At 39.8% G+C, this 13,707-nt stretch overlaps 1 protein-coding gene across 4 annotated transcripts in view; it reads right to left on the bottom strand.

Annotated features, from left to right (window-relative positions):
• pip4k2aa (phosphatidylinositol-5-phosphate 4-kinase, type II, alpha a) overlaps positions 1-13,707 on the bottom strand; it is a 93,937-nt gene that overhangs the window by 37,140 nt on the left and 43,090 nt on the right. For all 4 annotated transcript variants that reach the window (XM_015354601.2, XM_015354602.2, XM_015354600.2 and 1 more), the window contains exons 2-3: positions 6,100-6,197; positions 1,982-2,078 (exon numbers count right to left, since the gene is read on the bottom strand). In XM_015354601.2, coding sequence (XP_015210087.1) covers positions 1,982-2,078; positions 6,100-6,197 — 195 coding nt within the window. The remainder of the gene's footprint in view (positions 1-1,981; positions 2,079-6,099; positions 6,198-13,707) is intronic.

Genomic DNA, 13,707 nt, shown 5'->3' with positions numbered 1-13,707 from the left:
CTTTCTTTTGATAGCGCCAATAATAACTGCAAGCCCTACTGTGCAGTCATATGCTATCTTGGCCTTTTCATTTCATTGCTCATTAAGAACACAGGCTGCTAGCAGAGGACACAGTAGCCAGTCAGAATGTCTGTTTGGAGACGTCCAATATGAAACATTTGACATTTAGTGCGATATCCATTTTTTTTTATTTGCTACAACTTTTAAGGAAAAAACCTGAATGCACCTTTAATGCAGACTTTCATTTTTGTACATTTTACAAGCCTGGGTTTGACTCATCTTCAACCTGGTGTCCCATGTCTAGGTGATGTGACCTACCCAACAAAGCCGGTGGTGAATGACCAGAGCTTCAGAAAAAGGGAGCATTTCAGAGCTTGAGAGAGAACACTGGTGGTTGTGGTTTGGTTTCCCCACTTGATACTATAAACAATCCTCTGCATATACTGTGGGTGTTTTGATTCCAGTCCTTTTAACCGTCTACTGTATCTATTCCATGATCCTCCCCAGTACAATAAAGTAAGAATGGCAAGTGCATGTTACTATAGATCCGCTACTTCAGATGGCCAAAGGCTACACGTGCAGATTTTAGACAATGCTGATTTCTTTATACCAGCATTCTATAACAGCTCATTTCTAGGATGGGAGAAGAGCTCTACATTCTTTCAACACGCCTTGTGAATCTGAATCAATTGGTGTTGGGACACGAATATTTGGAGCTACCAAATTACAGAAATACACAGAGGCAACATGGTCAGGACTGTACTTCCTGGGACTGAAAACATAATGCACAAGCAATATGTTGGACATGGTAAACATTTTTTGTTCAAATGCATTATTTCCATTTATTGGTATATAAGTGCATGGCTCAGTAGCACAGTGCTTAATATTGCTGCCTTGCAGCGCTGGTGTCCTAGGTTCAAGTCCAGACCAGGGTGCCACCTGATTGGAGTTTGTATGTGCTCCCTGTGTTCACTTGTCTTGCCTCCAGGAGTTCCAGCTACCATCTCATAGCATATAACAAGGTAAACCGAACTGCAAACAGGAATAACCCTGCGGATGCACTCATATCCAGCCCTTTTAAGCTCCCTAATAAAAATGCAAAATTCACAGAGCTGCTAGAGCTTTACATCAAACACTGCGACTGGAAAACAACTCTGATTACCTTGTCAGTATCTGCACCTCACAAACAGCACTAAGACTCTACCTGTACCTTCAAAGAACACTGAAGAGCATCATCCTTAGGCGCAGCTTGTTAGATAATTAAGGCTGAAAGCACTAAGCTCATTCACGGTAGCTCATGAAGAGGACAGAGACTTTAGATCTTAACGGAGACCTTATTATTCACGTATACATTCCCTTTTTACTATTTTATGCATTATGACTGATTTCCTTCTCTGATCATTTATGGTTTTTACAGTGTTTGATGTTTATTCTTACCAAACCAAGTTGAGATTGTTGCTTAGTTGAACGCACAAATATATAAAAAAAGAAAGTTAGGTCCTTTCAGGTATATTTTTCACTCCGGGAAGAAGAGAGAGAAAAGGGTTGAAAAATACAGGAAAACATACTGCAACCCAACCTGAAATAAATGCTTCTTTCAGTACTACAACCATAAAAGCATAAAATGCTAAAACATCAGGATCATTAGAAGCAGAATGAGAAAAATTGGACCATGAAGGCAGAAAACTACACAGCCATTTTGTCAAATTTTACCAACCGTTTGTGAAGTTCTTGATTACAATACAGCCAAACCAACCGAGGGTCAAACAGCTGCTTTCCTGTACAAAAACAGCCTTTTCAATTAAAATTGGCACAAACCTAAAACCTCTCAGCAAAGCCGCTCTTCCTTTCAGGAAAGACAGTGACAGATTCTTGCAGTTAAAGACCCATTTTATAAAGGGGAAACACACAACACAGAGGCAGGAAACTTTTACTGTACAACATGAAGTCCAGACTCACTGTATCAAAAACGTTCACATACCTGGAAGTCTTGGTCATCAATGGCAAACCTTTCTCTGAGATTGCGGAAGACCATTGGGCAATATTCCTTGAACTTGAAATGGCTTGGCATATTTTCTCTGTAAACACAGCAGAAGGAGGTCTAATAAACAGATGTCCTGTTGACAAGCAGAGTCCACACAGAGGCACATGTTCATCACACATGCAGTTAAATTACTGTTTAGAAACGGACAATTCCTGAAAGACTCCCATAGATTAGTGGATGACCTTTTCCTCCCATATGACTGCAAAACAAGAATCAACTCTTTGTCATTCTCTTTGGTTCCCATTTTAGATGGTTTTCCAAAAAGTGGAGGGGAGTAATGCATATTTCTCTCATCTTTTTGCTATAGAGCTTTAAAGCTCTTCATGCTGCTAGTCCCAAAGTGCTGGGGGTTTGGCATCAATCGAAGGAGAGATGTAGTTCTTACCAATCATGCAGATCTGAAATTCTCAGCCACCAGGCAATCCACACACATGGACAAGGCACATGGACTACAGCTCTCAACCTGACCATCTCCAACCTGAGCATCCCAACAGAGCTTTGGGCACCAGCCACATCACCATGTAACCCACTGTGAGTGGGAGCCTCTTCAGTACCTGGATGGGAGACCTCCTGGGAAAACTAAGGTTGCTGCTGGAAGTGGTGTTAGTGGGACCAGTAGGGGGCGTTTGTCCTGTGGTGTGTGGTCCTAATGCCTCAATATTGTGACGGGGACACTATACTGTAAAAAGGCACCGTCTTCCAGATAAGATGTAAAACAAGGTCCCGAGTCTCAGTGGTCTTTAAAAATCCCAGGGTATTATAGTTGAAAATAATTACCCCGGAATCCTGGCCACATGTCCCCGTTGCCTTTACCAATTCCGACCTCCTAATAATCCCCATCTATGAATTGGAAATTATCGTTCTGTTCTTCTCGCCGCTGATAGCTGATGTGTTCCGAGTGTACTCAAGCACTACGGCTGCCGTCACATCATCCCGGTGAGGGGAGACCCCATTACCTGTAAAGCACTTTGAGTGGAGTGTCCAGAAAAGCACTATAGAAGTGTAAGGAATTATCTTCCTGTCCCTTCTTATCCGAGTATCTCCACAGAGCTCACCTGAGCTATCCTCCTACTCCGATTTATACCCCAACTCAAAATACTGCCGCTTTTTTTGCACACCACCTCTATCAGAATGCAGCTTAAGATGTCCCCGTCTCCAACAAATTGTAATGTAATTTATTAAGTCATTTGCTACGTCTACTGTTGTGTCATTTGTCATGTGAGAAAACACGCAAGTAAGCATTTCATGGTACTTGGGGACATATGACAACAAACTGTTCCCTTTGGGTGTCCCTGTACAAGATTCAGATCTTGCAGAAATATACCCTACAGCAAAACATAAGAAAAATCAGAATTACTTGGCTTTGCAATTCAACAAAATAACTTCCTCTTCCACCTGGAAAAAATGGCATTTCTTCAGCCAATCTATTTTTTCTACTTCATTAGCAATTGAACATTTTCAGAAATGTAAGAGAGGTGTCCATGAACTCTGTTCATATTCCAAGCCAAAGCTGTTTTTTTGGCCATAGGAAGAAAGTGTTAATTTGATATTATCAGCTGCTGTTAAACAGAGGCTTTAAATATCCTTGTCAGTTGATCTCTAGGTACACTCCAAGAAACCAAAGTAACACAAACAAGAAGTGGCAAGTTGACACTCATGATTTGTGTCAAACAACATGAAAAAGAACAGAATGATTTGGGACAGGTGCCTCAGATCAGCAGCATAAGGCTCATTTAGGTGACAGGTTTTACTGTTAAATTCCATCCATCCATTTTCCATCCGATTTATCCAAAACAAGGTCGCAGGAGTGCTGGAGCCCATCCCAACAAGCAATGGGCACAAGGCAGGACTGTCACATTCCAATTGAGCATTATATCTAGATCAATACTTTCAAATTTTATTTCGGGCACATTTCTTAATCATTACATTATTTGTGAGTTTAGCTGTTAATAAAGATGTGTGGAAGGGGCAGGGAAGGTAAACGCAAGTCATTTACTGTGGTCAATTAATTCAACTTTATATTTGTATTAATTCAACTGTTTTAGAGAACCACAAGAACTGCAGTTTAACAGTTATCCACCTCACAAATTCAGCCCAAAAAATACTTCTCAACTTTTCATGTACTGAATTTAAATGATGGTGTCACAAAAACAGGCAGACAGGTGCTTTAGACCAAAAAAGGGCATGAAAAGGTATTGTACAAAATTTTATTCAGACATAAAACATTTTTGAATGAATGAGCATCTTCACAGGAATGTATCTATGTAATTTAAAGAATGATAAGCCAAAAAAAAAACAGTTTACTGATCTGTTTCACAAACCTTTATTTTAACTGTTATTGTGGTCCTTTTACTTCTAGATGTAGTTCTAATCCCTAAAGACAGGAATATGCATCCCTTTTGTGGGAAAGCATTGATTTTAAGTGAAAATATAAAGGGAAATGTTCTAAGATGTCTGTTATACAAAACATCTACAAAATCAATTTTGTTATAATCTAGAATCTGATTTGAGTTTAATTTAGAACGAGAAACCACAATGTCAGGAGTTGCCAGTGATCATGGTGAAGGATCTTAACGCCGAAGTATTTTATGCAGTAGCTGGTTGCCAATGGAAAAACCCTCGAATTAAGCTGGTTGTTCTTGCGTGATGTTTTCCGTGTGCAAGGAAAGCAAAATGCAAGGAAAGCCCAAAAAAAAATCACGAGGGGGGGGAGGGGTGTGTGGCTTCTTTGCCTGCAAAACGGTTTTAAACAACAGCCATTCCTGATTGGAATATTGCTGCTGATGCCTGCCTAAAACTACTCCACATTCATTTTTAATTTCAAAGTAACTCCTTCACTGAGCCTCAAGCAATAGTTGTATAAGTGTATGATTTAATCAGTTTTGCCAATGGTTTGCACAGCTTATACAACACAGTGGGTTCAACATGCACCAGTTCTTTACAGGTCACCTCTCTCCAGGGCCTCAGAGGAACTTCAGGGCAGATCAACAAAGAGTGTTCAGGAAAACCACGTGTCCTGGGTTCTAGGCTCAATCAGGTGTTCCAGGCAGGAATGGACGAGGAGTCTTTATTCATACTAAAGAGTGGCCAGAGCAAGAACTTAAGCACTGCAGGAGGGGAATGTGAGAGTCAAGCCAGCTCAATGACCAGCTTCACATGACTGTCATACTGTATATGACAGAAGTGCAGAAAATGGACAGCAAAACAAAAAAAACAAAATGCAAAACAATATTTTGGATTGATTTAAATACAGTTTATTAATAATAATAATAATAATAGCTTACATTTATATAGTACTTTTCTGGATACTCCACTCAAAGCACTTCACAGGTAATGGGGATTCCCTCTGCCACTACCAATGTACAGCACCCGGTTGGATGATGTGACGGCAGCAATAGTGCACTAGTATGCTCACCACACAGAGTGAGAACAGAGTAATGAAGCCATTTCATATGTGGGGATTATTAGGAGGCCATCATTGGTAAAGGCCAATGGGAAATTTGGCCAGGACACCGGGGTGACACCCCTACTCCTTTCGAGAAACACCCTGGGATCTTTAATGATCACAGAGAGTCAGGACCTTGGTTTTACATCTCATCTGAAGGACTGTGCCTTTTTACAGTATAGCATCCCCGTCACTATAGTTGGGGCATTAGAACCCACATAGACTGCAGAGTGAGGACCCTCTACTGGTCCCACTAACATCACTACCAGCAGCAACCTTAGTTTCTCTCAGGAGGTCTCCCCTCCAGGTACTAACCAGGCTCATACCTGCTGAACTTCAGTTGTTTGCCAGTTACAGGATGATATGGCTGCTAGCCACAGTTACAATTACAATGACTGTTTCCCTCTTGTTTACAATATTCCAGCTACCTGTACAGATCAATTCTAAAGTTAACATGCCACAAAGATGCACATAACATAAAAAAGCCCTTTGTCACTTTAAACTGGTGTATCTGGAGCAATGAGACGAGCTTGAGCACTACAAAAAGCAACCACTTTCAACTCTCCAAAGAAAATCAAACCCTGTAAAAAGAGAAAATAATATGACTTACTTGTTGAAAAGATGATTGTCCACCTTTATCTTAGAATAGGCTTTGAAGTCATCAGGCATCAGCATAACTGGGATCTGAACGTGGCTCAGTTCATTAATCTGTTCAAAAACAAGGGAAGAATGCTATTTTACCTTCACAATCATCCTTAACTAAAACACAAGAGTCTGAAAACTGTCCTTAAAAGCATTATATGAAAAGCTTGTAAATTTTTAGTACATTGATGGGTGAAATAGTTTTAAGTGAAGCAAAGTTTAGAAAGCAATTACAATTTAATTGTAAAATTTGGGTCTAGTTAGTAAAAACTTGCTAGGGGCCCAGAAATGAAACCCAACTACAGTTAGTTTATAAAGCTCTTTTAAAAAAAGAAGGAAAAGCAAACCACTACTGCTACAAAACTGATCAGTTAATTTGATGCTAAACAGTCTTTTTGAAAAAGGCTCAAATCATTATTTTATTTCCAGGATGTTTTCTGTATTGACTTTTATTTGTTAGCTATAGAAATAAAATGGAGGTTTACTTTAAACCACAGCTTTTTTTAGATGAGGTCACACCCCACATTGCTTTGCTTTTTACCAACTTAATAACTAATGCCGAGTTTGTCCATTTTTTCCCCACTGTTTAGCGGCGAAGTAGATTGGAAACCCAGTGGCAATTTCCCTCCAGCTCCTAATGAACTGTTTTGCCATTGTAAACATTAGTAACTACGAGCTAAGGAATACATTATCCGTCAAAGAAGCCTGAGAGCTTGCCATAGTCACCACCAAGATTTCTTCATTTCTTATTTAAAAATATTTATGAGGTGGCCTATTTGTAATTGACTCTGCTTTTTATTAAAATTATTTATGATAATTTTCTGCAGCCCCATTAAAATGCCAGTAGAACAGCAGAGTATTATAATATCATACATCATTTATTTTTTAATAACTAAAAGAGTACAAATCTTAAGATTTACCAACAGGTAGTGCCTCAGGAGTGCACTAGCTTCCATCACTCAAATATAAAAAGATATTTATCGTTTAAAATATTAGGCTATTTTCCCCATGATTGGCAAGGTAGGCAGCGCATTTGGAACTGCTTTGTGGGTTTTTTTTCTACCCACATACTGTACGAGCCCAAAAAGACAAATATGCACATGGATGTACCCTGCAAAGCTTGCGATATACAGATGGGATATGAAAGCAAACATCAGAAAATGTTAAAAGTAGAAGTAAGTGCTTTTGTCACTGCTCTCTGCAGAACATGTTTATCCTGCCCTTCCCAATTTTTTTTTGATTTGTGATAAAATCTGAATACATCTGTACTTTCTGGTCTGTCTTTTACCCACAATGTTTCTTTAAAATCCTGCTTTTTGTAAAGGTACCTCATCCCACAACTGTCCAAATCCCATACAGGAATACAGCAGTATTCTTCTGCAAAGACTTACAGCCACATTATTAGAAATGGTCTCCTGAAAAGCCTTGGGTTTAGTCTGGTGTTCTGTCTACATGTGCTTTTGACAGTTTATATTTCTTATTAATGACCACCGATAGGTAATCTGCCATTAAAAGGTTTAAGCACCCTTCAAAACCGGAATTCTCCAGACCAAAGAATAAGCATCATTTTCATCTATGAAGGAAGCAGAATTCTTGAGAGAAAACTATTGAACCACAACACAGTATACCATCTATCCATTTTTTAACCACGTAATCTAATTCAGGGTTGCAGGAGAGCTGGAGCTTCTTCTGGAGAGCAGCAGGTACAAGACAGGATACACCCTGGAGGGGATGCCAGTCCATCACAGGACACGCACTCCAAGGGCACTTCTGCCAGAAGCCAATTAACCTGCTAGTATGCGTTTGGACTGCGGGAGGAAACTGGAGCACCAGGAGGAAACCCATGCCAACAAGGGGAGAACACACAAACTCCACACAGATAGTACCCCACGTCCATTATTGAGCCTTGGGCCCAAGAACTATGAGGCAGCAAGACTGACCACAGAGCCACAGTGCCGCCAACAGTACTTCATAAAAAAAGAAATGCAAAATTCACTTTAATCCAGGATGAACCATTCATATTAAAAAAAACCTTAGCACTCTTAAAACTAATCCACTTTACACATGTTGGCAGGGAATTTAGACAGATTATACAACATCCATTGCCAATTAATTTGTACTGTTAATGAAAAAGTTATAGCAGTCATTCCATGGGACCACAAAGAGCATCTTAATAATGCAGTTATGATTGACCATCCATTAATAACCAGAGCACAACAGCGTGCCAGGGATTATGACTTGTCCAGCATTATTTTGTATGGCAATGCTTCCTGCACAATAAGTCTGCAGCAACACAATGGGCTCTCAGAAGCTCTTCCTGCTGAAATGATGCATTGTGTGCGAGATGCAGTGTCAAGGCTGGAATTGGGATGTCGCTGGCTTGACTCTCCGTCACAATGCATCGCTAATTTTTGGCCGACGGCCCAGGAGCAAAGCTGTTCTGATTTTAGTGCTCCCGAAGGCGGAGCGCAGATATTTCTCCCTGCAAACCACAGCCTCCCCTCACTGAGCCGATTCCCAAGTAAAGGTCATGGAGCGCCGGTTCGGCTGGACACACGCTAGGATTCAGAACGGCAAGCATCTGGAGGTGACCCTCACGTGCGATAAAATAGTTTCAGCGTGTCCTGGCTAAGTCCTCCCAACTGGGGAGGGGGGAGGCAATCTTAACTGTCTGTTTTGAAACTGGTTGGCTGTTTTAAAATAACTTGACTCGCTAAAAAATAAATAAATAAATTAAGCAGCCCTTTTAAAAGTGCTTCAGCGGTGACAGCAGAAACCTAATGACTGAGCACATGGTTTAAATGTCTTTCCAGAAGCAATGGATTTATATCAATCCATACCAAGGCCTCTATTTAGAAATACCAGACCAGTCAGTTTTGATTCTTTGAATCCAAAATAAATAAAAAAAACCCCGACATATTCTACTGCAAATAATTGTTTTTGTAGTAGTACCTTTGGATTTCTACACTTGTGTGCATTTGAAATCTGCAGGGACAACAGGCTCTGAAGCACTTGTTTGCAAGACCAGCTATCTACAATAAAAGGATATGAAGGCAGGGCTTCATTGCCAACATACTGTGTGCAGCACTAATGTGCAAAAGGGAGACAAAGCGGTCATGAAGCAAAATCACTATGTATATTCAAGCTCATGGTTTGTCATCCCTACAATACACTGCATATCAATAAACCTTACTTGTATCATGATTTGAAAAAATAAATCATAACTGCATAGTAGCAATGCAAATTACGCATCTACTTAAACATACAAAGTTCAAAAACCAAAATTACTAGAGAGGAAAGCAATGTGTAGGCTTGCTTGCAGACCTTCACAAGTTACAGATGCTAGGACTGCTAAGTAAATATAAATGTTTATAATTATTGGGCAGCCTGTTCTGTAACTGTCCTGGTAAGATGTTTGTCAAAAAGGCTAATGACAAAACAACAAAATGTTAGTCTATGATTCAGATTATGCATCTACATTAGAAAAAGTAGAAGAGATTGTGGTGTTGTCTGAGATGCAGCTTAAAAAACACTGATCAGAGTCTGATCTCTCTAAACATAGCCTGACCTCAGAGTCTGCAAGCTCTACAATCTTTAAAAATGGTACTAGGCTTTTAGAAAGGACTGTATGAGCATTATTGCAAACAGTGATGCTGTAACATGTTAAATTGCCTGTTTTAGAGCGATCAGACGGGTAGTATCGGCTTAACTGCATCTCAAAAGTGTTTTTGTGTGTGGCGCAGTGGTTAGCACTGCTGCCTCGCAGCGCTGGAGACATGGGTTCAGTTCCTTGGGTGCTGTCTACGTGGAGTTCAAATGTTCTCCTCACGTGGGTTTCGTCTGGGTGCTCCAGTTCCTCCCACAGTTCAAAGACATACCGGCAGGTTAACTGGCATCTGGGAAAACTGGCCCTGGAGTGAGTTTGTGAGGTTGTCTGTGTGTGGCCCTGCGATGGACTGGCATCCCTCCCCGGATCTATCCTGCCTTCTGCCTGTTACTTGCCAGAATAGCCAGCTCCCCTGCAACCTTGATGGGATAAGCCCATTAGACAATGGATGGACATGTATTTGCTGTTTGCTATAAGAAAAATATAGCATACAGATGTAATATATTACAATATTTTGTACTGCAGAATTCCTCAAGCAGGGGCCTCTTGAGTGTCTCAACTAAAAAGCTACTCACCAACGACTAGGACGACCGACAATACACCAAGAGTAAGGTGTAAATCAGTGGGCCCAAAGACATGGTGACCACTTTGGCCTCCAGGACACTTGCAAGCACAGTATGCGATTCACTTGGCGAGTGACCTTCTCCTCCAGTGTGGTTCAGCTATCAAATATTGGATAAGACCAATGGCCCCAGGAATCCTGTGTGGTCACAGGCTTCACAGCTGTGAAACCAGAAAAAAACAGCCACCACTGGCTATTACAAAGGAGACGGGCATTAAAAAAAATTGGCAATTGTACAAGAAAAATAAACCCTCAAGAAAATCAACACCCAGAACAGTCATATCACTGTGCCTTTCTTTAATTACAAATTAAACAACACCATTGCTTCATTTTAAACACTCTATAATTTAAAGGGCTGATGAGTTTAGTACCAAAGAGCTTACAATATGAAACTTTTTGAGCTTAACATTTTCAAATTTACCTTGGCGCATATTCTGGCTCCAAACTGTATATATTTCCGCCACATTCAATTTCTACTACGTTATGCTTTTTATTGATTTTATTACTTTAGTTGAAAAAAATCCTTTCAAGGGCCTTTATAATGGATAACAATGGTTTTTTGTGGCTCTAAGTAAAAGGACCCATTGTTTCCATGCCCCACGGTTTATATACCAGTGTTTGCCATCTCCTTTTAAACTGTATCTGGATACAAAGAAGTCTGAAACCCATACAGATTAAAGTAAAACAATATGGAGCTTGTACCCATCATTTATCAACTGCCCTGCAACAGTAAAAAGGAAAACAGCTTGTATGTATGTATATATATAGAAATTATTTACATGCCAAAACCTATTTTGGGCATTTTGTTTTGCTTCTTTTTTAAATACTGTGAGAAACTGCTGTGGGTTGTCTCGATGATGAATGCAGTGGAAGATGTTTGTAAACCAGCAGAGACAAATGGATTGTCCTAGAGGCAAAAGGGCTTGAACCAGTGGTGACTGGGGGGGAGAGGCGGCTGTGTGAACCCTGTGTATTTACTTATACTGCACCTCTTCATGTGACCCAGGGACTTCTGCACTGGCTGCCTCATTTTTAGTAAAGCACACAAGAGCTCACACCAGCTGGATGTCCACGATTTCCCAATGGTCTGGCCTCACACAACAATTTTCACGTGTTTTTCATGTGTTCCTCTCCTCCATTGTCTTCTGGTCTTTTCTGTTCTGTATTCACAACATGTATGGTCACTTGCTTTGTTAGGCGCCTTGGGGCAACCTTGTTGTGAAAGGCGCTATATAAAAATAAACTGAATTAAATTTTCTAGGAGCTAGAGGCCCCCTCTAGAAGACAGCAATTGCTGCAGAATATTTCACCTCTCCTTATTTTGAGTGAATGTGAGTAAACGAAAGGCCAGTGACACGACGATACATATCCATTTGCCTACGTTTCCTTAAAATGGTTTGCGCAAGTGTTTCCACCTGAAATAGATCCAACTGACACGCGGAGGCAATTTTATTTTCATTAGCAACAAGATTAGAAAGCCCAGCTGCCTAAAAGACAAGGAATTATTTTCCTGAAAGTAACCAAACACTTAACCATGAAATATCTATTGATTTTGTTTGATCTTCAATAGAACCATGAATAAAAACACTAGACTGACTCTAGAGGAAAACTGTGTTGCTGGCTAGTGTGTGAAGATGCAACAATTATAGCACTCTGCACTGTTAGGAAAAAGGAGGGAGAGTAATCCTAGTTTTGGTCTGAAGAAATACCTTACACATCTGAAAAGCTTATAGCAAATACATAGATTATTAACCTGGAAGACAATCCAAGAAAGTTACAGTAAGAGAATGTCTAAAACGTTTTAAATTTTGATTCATTTTTTAGGAGCCAAATTTTTTTTGGGTAAATCAGTATACACCTGTAAGTTCTCTCCATCGTCTTCCTTCAGTCTCAGTTCTCCTAAAGCTGAACTCTCATTTTATTCTCATTTGGTTAATCTTCATTTTAAATTAAACCTTTTTCGGGTTGTAAACCGCAAAATAATTGAAAAATTAAAAGGAAACTGCAGACCCATTTTCTCAGACATGTTATTAAGTCTTAGTAACAAAATGGTCATTGATGCTTTTGCAAAATTTTACAAATTCTGAACTAAGCACAAAATCCTGAACTTTGTATAAGTACTGTACTGTCACCATTTTGTCAAAAACCCCTGGTCATTCCACGGGTGAGATTAAGAAATCCCACAGATTGTAACGTGAAGTGGCCCTTCCTGCTCACTAGTCACTGTAATGACTAATGCAATGTGATGTACAGTATGTGCAGCAGATATTTCCCAGCAGAAGTGTTCCAAACTGATTTGCATGCAGCCTTAACAAGTATTATGTATTGGCAAAACCAAGTCAAACTTGAGAACAATATTTCTGTTTGATTAGAAGGGATCAAACACAAGAACAAGAAAGTTGCTTTGTTTTGAAATGAGTTTGTATTTCTAATGTGATGGGCTATAATTGGATAAAGGAAGAACAGAAAAGGCTGATGGAGAAGTGGAAATGAAGCATTTAGGAGTCCAAAGGGAAATAATCCACACAAAGCAGATGAAGCATCATAGGGCTGAGAGTATAGACGTCTTGTACCAGCCTTTAGGATATCACAACTGTAATATATAAATACCCAGTCTCGGTCCGGGGGAAGATGCTGAAGTTAATTTGTAATCAACTAATGGTGCTTTATTTACTTACATCAACTAGGGCTGTGAGTTTTCTTTTGCAACTGAAATAAATTTACCTTTTTATATATTTCTATACCTTGGTGAGGCAAGACTGAACAAGACTGTACAATCCTTACAAAGACATGGTTTCTTTAATAAAGAAAGTAGTAAGGACCTTGATTTAATGTCACATCTGATAGACAGGACCATATTATACAGTACTGTATATCACTGTGGCCCCAGTCACCATACGAGGGAATATGGAAATTCTGGTCCAAAAGAGAGAAAGGTACCTGCTGGTCCACAAACCGGCTTTCCCACCCCACTACTGACCAGGCTCAGTCTCAATGAGCATCAGACACCTGTCAAGATCAAGCTACAAACTGCAAACTGCAGCCTGTCAGGATTGTGGCATCCCAAGACCTGGAGGTTGAGGGCGTGTGGACCCTCTGGACTCTTACTCTTTACATTATTACATACTTCAAGTACTACCATCTCCAACATCAAAAACTCTCAGCACTGCTCTTTCACAATTGTTCTAATGGAAAAGAGAACATAGTTAAAAAAATAAAATTAACTGCTATGTTTATTTCTCAATTGTGGTAGCAATTCACACATTTGACTGTTTGTTTTATATAGTCCCTTTACACCTCATAAAAGTTGTTTAATTCTCAGAATTTTATTATTTCTTTTCTACACA

This window comes from Lepisosteus oculatus, chromosome 6 (assembly GCF_040954835.1).
Source record: "Lepisosteus oculatus isolate fLepOcu1 chromosome 6, fLepOcu1.hap2, whole genome shotgun sequence".
NCBI classification, from domain to species: domain Eukaryota; kingdom Metazoa; phylum Chordata; class Actinopteri; order Semionotiformes; family Lepisosteidae; genus Lepisosteus; species Lepisosteus oculatus.
This window is presented reverse-complemented; position numbering and strand designations above follow the sequence as displayed.